Source organism: Phytophthora infestans, genomic scaffold, assembly GCF_000142945.1.
Source record: "Phytophthora infestans T30-4 supercont1.67 genomic scaffold, whole genome shotgun sequence".
NCBI classification, from domain to species: domain Eukaryota; phylum Oomycota; class Peronosporomycetes; order Peronosporales; family Peronosporaceae; genus Phytophthora; species Phytophthora infestans.
The window spans coordinates 178394-192881 of NW_003303692.1; the positions used below are offsets into that span (position 1 = coordinate 178394).

Consider the following 14488-nt stretch of genomic DNA (forward strand, 5'->3'; position numbering starts at 1 on the left):
GGCAACACCTTGAGCTAAATTGCCGCGTTCATGCAATATAGCATGGACGAATACGAGTAGTACAATACAACTGTGATTTCAGGAGCCACCATTGAGATTCATGAACTCGCAATATTTGAAGTTTAAACTACTCTGCTGGCACATTAACATCACTTTAGGGAAGAAATAGAATTCACAAAAAATCACCTCCAGCCGACAAATTTCAGAAAATAGTACTTTGATCAAGTACTATTTCGGCCGTATCAATTACTTTCCGAGGCAGTTTACTCTTCCTGCGCCAACAGCGTCTTGATATCCTCTTCCAATGACAACGGACGGTCTTTCGGAGCGAAACGCTTGTACGGCTGTCCATTACGGTCCACCAGGAACTTGGTGAAATTCCACTTCACAAAGTCACCAAAAGAACCAGGGAGTTTCGTCTTCAGGTACGTGAACACCGGACGAGCCGTGGCACCGTTCACGTCGTGCTTCTCGAAGAACGGGAACGTCACATTGTACTGCTTCACGAACTCCATGATCTCCTCGTGGGCGCCAGGCTCCTGACCAGCGAATTGGTTGCACGGGAACGCCAGCACCTCCAGACCTTCGTCCTTGTACTTCTCGTACAGCGTCTGCAGCTCCGGGTAGTTCGTCGGCGTCAGACCGCATTTGCTTGACACATTCACGGCCAGCACCACCTTGCCCTTGTATTTGCTCATGGACACCTCATTGCCGGCCATATTGAAGTCCTTCAGCTCATAAAATGACTTGATCTTGGCCGTATCTTCCACGTTAAACACCTCACGGTACTGCGCACCAGCGTTGATGAACGAGTTAAGCCACTCCTCCTGCTTCTCTTTATTCTCGGCCGAAAAGATCTCCGTGATCTTTGGGTTTACTAGCTTAATACCGTGTTGCATAGCATCACTAAATTCCACTGTGGCATCATCGGCCATGTTAATTTCGGTACAACTTTCCAAGGCCATGTCCGTATTGAAGACGTAAACATTCTTGCTTTGGTCGTTGACCACCACGTAAAATGGTTCCGTTTTACCTAAAAGCGTGGCCAAAACCCCCTTTTTCTTTCGGTACAAAGTCCCTGCTTGGATGGCTCCACTCTTGACGCTCCAGACCGACCTGGCTTTTACGTCGGCAAGTCCATTGCCGACCGCCAGGAATTCCGAGTTGAGTGTCTTAAAATTGAAGTTTTCCACGAGATTCGAGCTCTTTTTAGGCGTCAGAAAGCCGCTCTGCACCAAACCATCGGCTACTTTTGCAGTGTATTCGGGGGAGTTCGAGTTCTCGGTTGATGACACGCAAAAGATTGTCTCCGGAGACTTTTGGGAATGTAGAGCGAGTAAAAAGCTGCTTCTTGACCTCCGGGGATAGAAGGTGGGTCTGGATTCTACTCACATCGTGCTGTAGCGCGGTTGGAAGCGCCCGGAAGTGACGCCACAGGTCGAACACCCGACCTTGGAGAGCCATCGGGGATACGACAATACTGTTGAGACCACGGATTGGCTGATAATCTTTATTTTCGGATAAAAGTGAATTTTTCGTCAGTTATGTGCATGTACCTTATATAGCAGTATTTGCTCACGATACAACGCTATCTGGCGCAAACAATACAGTTTCAAATTTAAAACGCCTTAATAATTCTAAGCTGCGATATTTTCGCATATAGCTCAATCACTTTTAATATAACTAGGCTGCAGCTGTAATATTCAAGTATACATAACAGCGTGGTATCATTGGCAAAAATATGTATCTGAAGCTAGTGCGACATCGTATTATCTATAATATATCTGGTTTTCGCGAAATCCTGGCCATTTAATTTGGAAAAAAGTCAAAGCACAGAGAGGAAGCTCAGATTCACTTGTCAATTTCCAAGATGCCCAGTACAGCCAGCCAAGTGTTCGACCGCCTCAACCGACAGTGGGAGGACGAGACCTCCAACCTCATTGGCAAGTTGGAAAGTGAGGAAGATGAAGTGTCTCGCTGCTGTATTTGCACTTGTAGAGTACCTGATATTGTACTGGCGAGATGAAATGCAACACCAAACATTGCCCCTTCACAACTTCTCACCCAATTACCCAATTTATATGAGCTTTTTTTTGTTGGAAAGATAATGATTTCTTCTCTTAAGTAGTCATAATCATCCTTGAATATCTGCTCAAATTCACATGCTACACTTAATCGAAAAGTGCGTGTCTTTCGTTCCGCCCAAAAAATCGAGGCTATGTTCTTGACATACGGCATCAGATGTTTTGGTCCTTACAAACTTTAGTATTACAATCAACAGTGCCCTTTTTACTCATTTCTATGCACATTTGATCCTAGGAAGTGGGGCTGTCGGCGATGCGTTTAACACTGCATGCAGCAATCCCTACGCTGCTCCTGTAGCTAAAACCAACTTCTGCAGATGCGTTGCATTCCAAGCTGCATTCTGGCGTAAAGCTTGTCACTTTAGGCGTCTTTGTTTATTAAATATCGCAAGAAATGTTCTGTGCATGCATGATCAGCATCAATTTCCCGCAGACGTTTGAGCTTCCACCATTTTAATAAAAGACAAGAAAGTCAAACAACGTGTGTTTGTCTGTGATCTCTGTGCTACCCTGTTTCCATTGCGGGTCTGCCGGCATTAATCCGATAATTACTTTTGTATTTACGAGCAAAACAAAAAAATGGTGGTGCATTTCATCTCGCCAGTACAATAGTGTACCGGTATTGATAACAAAGAGTAATTCATAACTAAGGTATAGGCAGAACCCAGGTGTCGTTGAAATAGACCGACTTTTGGGTAGAAGCCTCCATAATTTAATTTTTGGGTCACAAATGTAGCCAACTGTATATCATAGGATCGTACTTATACCAGAAGTAGCATGAGATGCGAAAATACTAAAAACAGCAGGGTAAATGCAAAAAAACAAGCATGTGCTTTTCCAAGAATCATGTTTTCCGGAATAAGGCATGGAATTCGCATAAAATTAGATTTTATGCGAAATCAAGCACCATACGCTAAGACACACTTTTTGAGACTGTTATCTACTTTAAGGAAGAGTTCGGTGTGCGCGACTACCTGGGTCGACGTTCGGGGACTCTTTATCAAGCGAAGCCAATTGCTGGAACGTTTTACTTTCAGTAGTGCGCCTTCTACATTTTCAGGAACATTGATTGGTGTAGTCATTGTGGCTTAGAGAAGGATAGAAGCATGGGTTGTGGCTCGTATCGCACCGCAACTTCGGTTGATGAAGAATAAACGTTATTGTCTTCATAGATCGGTGTTTTGCTGATGGCTAGTACGCTAGCTAGCTCCAGAGCCGCACAAAGCATTTCTCTCTTCCTCACCTACAGCTACACTGCGTAGTATTACTCGATGGCCTCCTCACAACATGTAGGATTTTCGATCATGCCTTCCAGCCCGAAAAAGAAGAAGTGTGAGAGTTACAAAGGTAAAACAGCAATAGTCCTGTTGCTTGTGTTAGGAGATCTAACTCAAGATATATTCTTAACATTACAGTGATTGTACTCGGTGACAGCGGTGTTGGAAAGTCGAGTTTAGTGCGCCGAATGACCAACTCAGGAAATTTGACCGGTACTGCAATTCGCAAAGACTACTTGTCAAAAATAGCGCTCGTGGAAGGTGCCTCTGCACCATTGCAGGTGCAACTGTGGGATACTGCAGGCCAAGAGAAATTCGGAGCCGCTCGACTGCCAAGCTCATTCTTTCGTCTTGCAGATGCCGCGTTGGTTGTGTACGACGTAACAAATCGGCAAAGTTTCATTAGTTTGCTGCAATGGGTGTTGCAAATTCAAACATACCGAAGTACAGAGCCGGCAGACTCAAACTTTTCCTTCGTACTCATTGGACACAAATGTGACCTCGCAAACGCAACACGCCAAGTTTCGGAAAATGTAGGACGAGGATTCGGCAACTTGATCGCAGCTTCACACTTTTTCGAGTGCTCTTCGGAAGATGGCACCAATCTACAGGAATGTTTCGACGCTATTGCTGTCGCTCTTTCTAATGGAACACCGTGGACAATGTCAAATGTTCCACTACCACGCGCAATGACCCTGGAAACACGTGGGTCATTTAGACTTGCAGCTCCGAGCAGTGGCGTTGACGTTACTTCACCAATATCGGAATCGGCATCAGCCCGTAGCCCTACTTTGAAAGCTCTGTCGGCAAACACCGAATTGTCCATCGTCGGCAAGCCATATATCGGGACGCTCGCCGTTCTATTATCAATGCCAATGGTTCTCCTATGGCTTGACGACGACGCTCTTCTGCATTGGGCTGACGCATTTCGAATCTAAATACTACGTATTATAGTAGAAACCTTTCGAAAGAAATGATTAAGCAAGTTTGAAAGGGTTAAGTAGGCAAAGACATTTTGGATTTTAACACGAAAAAAAAAAACGAAAAAAGTTGCAGTTGCATCGCCACAACCGCCAAAAATGCACTCACGGTCTTCTGCCTGCTTGTGACGAAATTGACGTCGGTGTGGCCGTCGGTTCCTCGGCTTATGCCACAATCTTAGGGCCAATCACGGGCACGTAGCTGAGCACCGAGACTGTGATGCCCTTGACCGTGCCGTACGTGGACGATGACGCGTGCACTACCTGTGTCTTGGTGTAGTCGGCCACACCGGCCACCGTGTTGTACACGGCCGACGAAGCGGACGAGACCGTGTTGACGGTAAAGTCCTTGGTCTGGACGGCCGACTCGCCCGTCTTCTTAACTGCCCTGGAGGCCAAATCCACAGCTTCGTCCTTCTTTTTAAGAGCGTACAGCTGACCATTGTACAGCGTGTTGAAAACGGCCGAGATGCCGGCATCCACCTTATCGTCCAAGGCGTTAAAACCGGGGCCAACCCAAGCCGAGTCAATGTCGAACAGCGTCTTGCCACTCACCTTGGTGAGTACCGTGTCGGCCGTGTTCTCGCCGAAGCGGGCGAACGGGGCCACCACACGAAAGCTCGTGGTGTAGTTGTACACGTTCTTTGTGGTGTCGTAGTAGTACGACGCACGCATGAACCATGGCCGGTGGGTCTCAAACGCGGCCAACGTTGTCTCGCTCGACTCCCAGTCGGCACTGTACGATAGCAACGCCGTGCTGGGCGCGCCCTTAGAGCCGAACGTGAACGTCATCTTACGGTTCACTGGGTTGTTCTGGAACTCGGCCAGCGACTTTTGCGTGCTCACAAGAGGCTTCTTGACCTTCTCCTGAAGCAACTCGATGGTAAGCTTGGAATCAGTCGCGGCTTCGTGCACACGCAGGGTGGCGTTCTCGTCGATACGCACGTCGTGTTTCTTGAACCTAGTCGTGTACTCGGACTTACCCACGGCGAAGCGCACGGCCAGCTTCTTCCCGTAATAATCTTCCTCACCGAAGTTGGCCTCGATATTGTGCACCTTAATCGTGAGCGATCCGGAAATTGGCATTGCGGTTTTTGTAACGGGGGAAATGGGATCTGTGTCTCGGACGACGAATTTAGAAATGAGCTGGTTCTCTGATGCATGTCGTTCCCATGCAACCCGAATGGATACCATGATGCGCGCCCGCCGTCATTGGCATTCGAAAAAACGCAGAAAATGGGTCCATCTATGGTTGGATGTCTCGAGACAATGGCTGCAAAAGGTTTGAGCGAAACTGAAGAAAGCTGCTTGTTTTAAGAAAGTGCACGTTAGTAAAACACGCAGCTTCTTCAGTAATATAAAAGAGCATCTTCATAGCATTTTAGTTATAAAATGACAGGTTTCAGGAAGATAAAGAAACAAGAATGGATACAATATTTTAGTTTATTTTCAATTGTCAGTGCCCATTTCTCCAAAATGAGCGAATGCCTGGTTTCTGCGCAAGGTCCGATGACGGTTTCGTCCGTTGTGTCGCCGATGTCAACCTGGACTCTCGGTCATGCTTGTCCAGCTCCGACTGTCGGGCCGACACTGTCGGCACTGCCGACTCAGCAGTGCGGAGTGTCAGCAAAATACGCAATCAAGACGAACTACGGTGACATAAATAAACGTTTCATTCCAACAACCGAGTGTGCTTGATTAATAATCTAAAGTTAAAATCACTTGCCTACCCAGTCACCTCTTATACCCGTAAGCCCGCAGCGTTTCGGGCCTCACCAGCCCCGATCTAACTTGTTTTTGTGTTGTCACCATCGCCACTTTAGACACTACAACTGCGCTCCCATTTCGAACTATAGGTGGGGAAACATCCAGGCACATACCTAAGAGCTTTTGGACATTGCGCGCCTCTCGGGCCATCAACGCGATCAGGTTGCCATCACCGTGCGCGTCACAACTGGTTCGAAACGTCCCACTACTGCACAGCCACTTGAGACTCATCTGTAGGTTCTCAAAACTAGCCAACACACTGCGCAGCCCGTGACTTGCCGCGAGACTCCGAAAGACCAAAAGAATCTCGAGTACGAGCACAATCTTCTTGGGCGACGACTGGTTCGAGTGTATTTGCAGTTGCTCTATCATGAGCGGAAGTAATCTATCTCTTACGATACACGAGTTTTCAAATCGAGGCACTAGGCTTGAGTACTCACTCCACTGCCGTACAACACGGATTGCCTCCAGCAGTACAAGCACAACGACCTCGTGCTCTGCAGATCTCGAAACTTTGCTGGAATGATGGTAGTGATCGATGATCGAACACAGAGGATCCAGAAGATTATGGTCGCATATCAGTTGCTCGGCCAGTAGTGCAACATGCAACTCGCCTTCGAATGTTTTGCTTGGTAGCGCAAAAATGTACGTGAGCGAGCTGAGTAATACATTCATCGCTTCCGGTTGAAGGCGCTATTTCTCTAGCACTGCAACGAACCACCAGATTGATCGAGAAAACATCATTTCCACCACTTTTGCAGGGGTTTGCCGAAGTAGAAGCAACACCATTTGCAGCCATACGCGAACGGAATTTTGTTGCCGATTGAAAATTGAAAAACTGTCAAGCATGCATCTCGAGATTATTAGTGTCCATTTATCACCTTGTATCGATTTCTCGTCGTTGAACAATATTGAGCGCGCTTGCCGAGGAGAGGAATACATTGCCACCAACACACGTAGAGCCAGTACCACAAGTGAGTGCGCTCGTCTTCGTGGCGTCTCAATGTGAAGGAACCGACCCATGATACTAGTCAGATCATCCAAGTATTGTTGTGGACAAAGTTTGGTGATATTAACCTCGTTGCATTGTAACAAAGCCTCACTTGCACGCAGTGAGGACTCCTGAACCCGAATCGACAACGGGTGGGCCGATCGCATGGCTAATAATTCATGCCACATTTCACACTGACCGGCTTGACACTGGAAGCGACGCGATGCATGACAAGCCAACGAAATCACTCGACCCAGGGTCCATTGTATTTCTTCTTCACGCAAATGCATTCGCACTAGCTCGCTTAATAATCTCACGCGTGTCTGAGTTGCCAATGTCGAGTCCACTGCACACTGCGCCTGAGGATTATCTGCCAATGCGTCGACCACTCGAATCAGGTTAGTGTAGACGCTCTGAGCGCAAGTCAAACCTGCTTCCAGTTCACTAAAGGCATCATTGATCTCCTGCTTAGTTGCTGTCTTGCTGGCTGAGCTCATTAGTTTCTCGCTTGGATTATTTTCTCCAACGTACCCAAAATAGCGTGAAACGAACATCTCGAGGCACAGACCCATATGTGGGACATCGGCTCAACCGTTCAGCGGTTGAAGCTGCGAGCGCGGAAAATTTGTGGTTCCCAGCTTAGTCGACATGCCGCTGAAAATGAAAGAGGTAATAACCCGAACTGCTTGATCATGAGGACGGATGTCTTAGCCACGGTCGATGAAAAAAGGATGCCGCTAAACCAAAACGAAACAGTTTAAAACGGTTTGCTTTTTGGCGGGCTAGGTGAAATCTTAGGTATGTAATGTACCAGAGGTCGCAAACGTAATTTTTCGGCTAACCGTAACCGTCTAAAAGCCTGATCATCGAGGTTCTGAGGACCATACGCCGTTCGGACAGCGCGACAGCTTAGCCGAAAATTACGTGTAATTTATAAATAGCATAAAAGGCGAAATATCACATTCTTGTTCAAAAAATGCTGACGCAACCTTAACTTGGTTAAAGGCGCGAGCCGTTGCCAAAACTCTTGATAAAAGGTACCCGTCCGTTTTTCAAAGAGCCAAAATTTCAGTCAGCCGTACTTTCGAGTAGACATTTCCCGAACGGGTACGGTTAACCATTTGCCACCTTAAAAGAAGGAGGCATTTTCGCTCGCCTGGTCCCGCTGAGAATTTATACCAGCCCTAGGACTATATTGCGTTTCCGCCAAAAAGACTGGTCCTAAGAAAGGGACGATAGGGATAGATATGATTTAAAGCTGAATTAATGAGCAGATAACCATATAAATTTAGTTTTGACTAATACAATCGAGCGCATTTTATGATTATAAACCAATAGGTAAGGAGTATAGAGGTCCTATGTAAGGGCTCCGATTTGATCTTAAGGGTGCCTTTTAATCCCCTAGTTCCCTACGTCGTAAGTTGACATAGCGCTTTTGTATGTCGTAAGCTACGACATTGAGAGCGGAACAACAGAGATTGGCTCGAGTTGCATTTTTCAATACGTTGTTCAGATGAAATACAGAGTAATAGACCAAAGAGGCAATTGAAAAAAATCAACAGAGAGAATGTCGCAGGCGACGGCGGCGGGTTTTTCCCGCGCGCTGGTTCGGATGCGCGCCATTCAGCAGATTCTTAAATGATTGGCGTCTGGCAACTGGCCACTTGGACCCTAACCCAGCTTCGTTATTGATGTGACTATGTCAATGTTTCACACGTCTGGCGGCAGATTCGTGCAGTAGGCTGGATTTACAAGCGGCGGAGAGGTTTCGATAACGAGGGAGCTATGTCAACCCTGGCAGTACGGGTGGGTATGCAGGCGAGAGCGCGCTAGTAGCGCGCGCGTTGTAGTCGGGCCTCTTGGATGAGTTCAATGATGGTGCACATCAAGGAACAAGGACGGCAGCGGCGCGGAAAAGAATGGCGCAGACCACAAGCGCGGCGGCTGGGGACAACAAGCACGGCGGCAGTGAGGCCCACAAGCGTGACGACTGGGGCAACAAAAGCGGCGGGGGAGCAGACAGTTAGCACGACGGAGGCGATGCAGCCATCCCCAACCGGATATCCTGCAGAAAATTTCAAGGCGTCACAGATTCTCAAAGAACCCTGAGTAAATTATTTTACTCACCAAACACGTCGGTAGTTAAGCTTTTCCATGTTGTGGTCCATCATGCGTTTAGCTTGTTGCCTAGCGATTCCAGCTCGATGCTTCGCAGCTGGTTTTGCCAGTGACCTACAGTTGCTGTCGGAGGAATCTGAGCTCGAAAGCTGGGCCAAGAGGAGCGATGAGGAGCAGAAAGAGCCGGATCCACCCGTCCAAACTCTACGCCTCGAGCGCGTGTCAAGTATGACGTGACCCTTGTCCTGGAGGACGATAATATGAGCGATTACGAGAGCTTCAGCTCCAGCGAAAATGAGGGTGATTATATGGGAGAGGACGACGATGAACCTGAACGTGGTGGCATTGAAGATGACAATGATGGGCTCGGAGGGCGACGCAGCTGACATGAATGAGGCGTTAATCGCTTCGCAGATGATCGAAGAGAACTCGCTGCGAGGGGCGGTAACGAAGCATCGTGAGGCCACGTTGCGTGCTACTCAATGAACGTCCGTATCCTCTAGCTTGGAGGTGGGTGGTAGCGCGTACGCTGGCATGAACGACGAGAAGGTGCATCCCGTGGCTGCGTTGCGCGCCTTGACCACGCACCGCTCCGGACGTCTATTTATTTTATGCCGAGCTCATTGTGGGTCCTGATCAACGCTCAGACTATCCAGTACACTCTCCAGCAAATCAACCGACACGCACAAGCAATTCAAGACAAGTAGCGAGGCGGGAGAAGAAGAATAATAGTCGAGTCTTTGAAGCAGATCTGCCGGAGGCTGAAAAAGAAGCGCAGATATGATGCGCATGAGATCCTTCACGTGCTTCGATTGCTTTTCACGCGGATGCTATGCCCGAAAAAACGTCGTTTCACCGATCACTGGGCGATGATGGAAAACAGCGCAGTTCCAGCCTGCAGCTTCGACCCTTAATGGCGCGCAATCGATGGCAAACCATCCAGCGCGATCAACGTTGTGGACAACACTTCCCCGCGAGCGCGAGACAAGCTCTGAAAGCTGTGACCGATCGTTGACAAGCTTTAAGATCGATTCCTGGCGGGGTGGTCGCTTCCAGCAGTGTGTTCCTTAGACGAGAGGTTCTGCTGTCGACGTCCCGGCGCAACACGATCCGCATGTTCATGTCGGGTAAATCCCACCGTTACGGCTCGAAATAAGTTATTATACGCGATTCGGGGACTGCGTATTGCCACAGGTAGCTACCTTTTTGTTTGAGATTGTAATGCCATAAGTTATGATTTGCATCATTGATTCTCCCATGCTATGTCGTATCTGTCTATTTTTGAATTGTACGCTGGCAAATGCAATGATGTCAAAGAAGAATCACCTTTCGACAACAAGGCGGGCGCTGTTGCCGTAGTTCGCAACTTGAAGGTTGTGCTCGAGTCGATCCGATATCCATAGCACACAGTTCTGATTGACCGCTTTTACTCGTTAGTCCCACTGGCTATTGAGCTCTTGAAGATGAAGGTGTACGTGATAGGCACTATCATGACCGACCAGCTCGGCTACGACAGCAAGGTGAAGGAGAGCCGTAAGGCTCGGCCTGCAGGCAATTCCCGCGGCTTGTTCAAGCTCTCTCGCTTCGTGTCTACCCCCACTATGGTTGCATGCATGTCAATGGTGGAATCGGAAACCGGTAGACGACTTGTGCACGGGTGCCGGATAAAGGAATAGGGGATTGGCCGAGAAGTGAGGTAAGTGGGGGCCATCACGGTGCCATGCCCTGCAGTAGTGATGGACTATCAGACTTGGATGGGCGGAGTAGACGTACACGATCAACTCCACCTGCAAAGTTTATCGCTGCAGACATCGACAAAGATCCTACAATACTTAAAGACGGGTTCGGGGACTTTGCGATGGTAAACGCATATCTATCACACAAAGATGCCGCGCTGATAACCGGCACGACAGCGATGAAGCGTGGCGAATAGCAGGGTCTGCTCCAGAGCTAGCTATTGCAGCTTAAGGTCCAGGACGTTGCCGGCGTGGTTGCAACGCCGCCGGTCACAAGCCAGAAGCGCAGGCGAGATCCTGTCCGCCATGCACGCGCCTGAGCAAAGCAAAGACTGGGTAACTGTGAGCAGCGTACAAAAGCGCTGGCAGCGCTCATGCAACGTTTGCGGGCTGCTGCGCACAAACACACGCAAGAAATCGTTCGCTACTACCGATTTCTGCGAGTGGTGCTCGCTGGATGACGCTAAGCTGTGGTCGTGCAGCAAAATGAGGCGTGAGCTGAAGGGTGTGGCCAAAACGTGCTTCAAAGTATGGCACGATCATTTCGATGCCGGAGAGGCCATCTCCTCCCGCTTCACGCAAATGACAGCGACAGCGGAAGTGAGAGTGACGACGAGGAGGAATGCGACGATGAATGAGTTGCGTATTAGGTGATGAGTGAAACTGTCAGCAGGTCGTAATGCAAGATTTGCTGACCGTTTGCTTTTTCTGTTAAAGGTGTAGAGGTGTTGGAACGAAGCTTGGGACTGAACGGAGTGACTTCTGCACTTGGTGCGGAGACCGGAGTGAAGGCACTTGAGCGGAAGAAGGAAGATTCGAAAGTGATTGATTTATCGGGGCTTACACTGTCCTCACTACCTAGGTCATCCAATCATTCTACTCATCCAATCATTCTGTACTCGTCCAATCATTCTACTCGTCCAATCATGGGTGGCATAAACAACGTACCATAATCACAGCGGGATCGTATTGGACCGGTTCAGGTTGACCGGTTAATGGGTACAACTGGTACACAGTACCAAGACCAGCAACCCTCAATACGCCCCCTCAATGCGAACACGCGTGGATACCGAGAGCAGCTGCTAGGTCCATGTGACGAGGCCCTGGGAGCGCCTTCGTCATGATGTCAGCCAGCATCACAGAAGTCTCGCAATACTCGAGCTTGACTTCACCACGCTTGACTTCATCGCGGATGTGGTGGTACTTGATGTCGATGTGCTTGGCGCGGCCGTGGTTCACAGGATTCTTTGTCATCTTGATGCACGACTGGTTGTCTTCTTGGATCTTGAGGTCGGGTCCAGTCTCATTGGCAGCTGCTAAGATCTCGCACAGTAGGCGATGAATCCACTTGCCTTCTTGAATTGCCAGACTTAGCGCGATGTACTCTGCTTCGCTCGTAGACAGCGAAACACTTGACTGCTTCTTGCTGCCCCAGCTCACTGGCGCACCCATCAGCATGAACGTGTAGCCGGAAGTCGACTTGCGGTCCGCGAGGTCACCAGCCCAGTCTGCGTCAGAGTATCCGCGAAAGTCGATGTTGTTACCCGGCTTGTAGCAGATTCCATGCGTCTTGGTGCCTTGCAGGTAGCGAAAGATGCGCTTGACCGCAACCCAGTGTTCTTCTTGGGGATTCTCCATGAAGCGCGACACATAGCCCACCGCGTACGCAATATCTGGACGCGTCGCGGTCATCAGGTGCATTAGTGCACCAACAGCTTCGCGAAACGGAGCTTGTACCTTGGTCGCCGCGTCGCTTGGAACCAGTCGAGTGCTTATATCCACCGGACTCACCACAGCCTTGCACTCGTCCATACCAAAGCGCTTCAGGATGTCATCCACATAACGCCGCTGGCTCATCGTCACGCTGCCGTCCGGACCGTCTACCAATTCGATCCCAAGGACGAACACACACTTGCCGCCGTCAGTCATTTCGAAGCGTGTCTTGAGGTCGTCCTTCGTGCGTGAGATCAGCTCGGGTGAGCTTCCGGTGACCAGGACATCGTCGACGTAGACCAGTATGAGTACACAGTGGCCATCAACAACTTTGATGTAGAGGCACGGGTCAAAGGCCGAAATTTGAAAGCCGATAGAGCATACGAACTCGTCGAAAGTCTCGTTCCACACGCGCGAAGCTTGTTTTAGACCGTAAATGGCCTTCACCAATTCCAGGCAGTCGAAGTCACCGTCGAGCTCGACACCTTCGGGAACCACGCAAAACACGATCTCCCTCATCACGCCGTACAGAAATGCCGTCACCACGTCTAGTTGGTCTAGCGGCCAGACAAAGTACTTGGCCAAAGCGATCACCATGCGCAACGTCACGTACTTGACAACCGGCGAGAACGTCTCAGTGTAGTCGATGCCGTACTTTTGCTTGAAGCCCTTGGCCACGAGGCGTGCCTTGTACTTCTCGATCGATCCGTCCGCTTTGCGCTTGATCTTGAACACCCACTTGGTACCAATAGCGCGCTGTCCGTTCGGCAACTTAGCAGCACGGAACACTCCTCGAAGTCGCATCGACTTGAGCTCAGCACGAATTGCTTTGCGCCAGTGCACTTGGTCGGGGCCGTTCAGCCTCTTGGAAAGTCGCTGGCTCCGATAAGTCCACCGCAGCTTCGACTGCGTTGGCACTTGCACGCCAAAACACGGGGGGAGTCGATTCTTCATCTTGATCTCCAGCTTTTTCTTCTTCGTTTACGTCTGCTCGACGTGAAGACGAATTGGTCGGCGCACTTGCTTCTTCCAGTCCGGGTCGATGACGCGTAGCTCGCGGTCTTGTGGCAGATTCATCTTCACTCGGGCGGCTCTTGCGCTTTCCCGCCTGCCTGTGCTCCGTCTGACGCGAACCGTCATTGTCGATGTCGAGAGATTCGAAGTCCAGGTCGTCGACGTCTTCATCGGAAATTGGCTCTGAAAGTCCAAAGGTCGATTCATCGAAGTTGACATCGCGACTGATAACAGCCTGCCCCGCCTCGATGTCATAAAGTCGATACGCCTTGGATACTTCTTCGTAGCCCAGGAACAATCCGGCGCGAGCCTTCGGATCCCACTTGAGCCGTTTCTCCTTTGGAGTTAAGATGAAAGCTCGACAGCCGAAGACGCGCATGTGTTTAACACTCGGCGCGGACTTGTACAAAATCTCGAACGGAGTCTTGCACTCGATCTTTGGTGACGGCAGGCGGTTCTTCACGTAGATGGCCGTCATCGCCGCTTCACCCCAGAAACACTTGTCTAGCTTGGCATGATGCAGCATGCTGCGGCCGATCGTGACGATGGTGCGGATGGCCCGCTCTGCCGTGCCGTTAGTCTGGTGCGCGTACGGAACCGTGGTTTGTTGCTCGATGCCCTCGTCTTCGTAGAAATCTTTAAGCGAGTTAGTCGCAAACTCACGAGCTCCGTCGTGTCGCACGAACTTGACCTTCTTGCCAACTGCTTCTGCACCTTCGTGATGTACGTCTTGATGCAGTCTTCGCTTTCTGATTTGGCACGCAGGCAGAAGCCCTTCATGCATCCGCTGGCTTCGTCCACGATCAGT

The 14488-nt window shown here is 49.6% G+C and overlaps 2 protein-coding genes across 2 annotated transcripts; both read right to left on the minus strand.

The window, feature by feature from the left end:
- Positions 1 to 263: 263 nt before the first annotated feature.
- PITG_18311 (glutathione peroxidase 1) lies at positions 264 to 935 on the minus strand (the record flags this gene model as incomplete). Its single annotated transcript, XM_002997718.1, has 1 exon — positions 264 to 935. The coding sequence occupies one exon, from the start codon at positions 933 to 935 to the stop codon at positions 264 to 266; it is 672 nt and encodes a 223-aa protein (XP_002997764.1).
- Positions 936 to 4331: 3396 nt separating this feature from the next.
- PITG_18312 (uncharacterized protein) lies at positions 4332 to 5472 on the minus strand (the record flags this gene model as incomplete). The annotated part of the gene is made up of 1 exon (XM_002997719.1): positions 4332 to 5472. The coding sequence occupies one exon, from the start codon at positions 5425 to 5427 to the stop codon at positions 4507 to 4509; it is 921 nt and encodes a 306-aa protein (XP_002997765.1).
- Positions 5473 to 14488: the final 9016 nt, after the last annotated feature.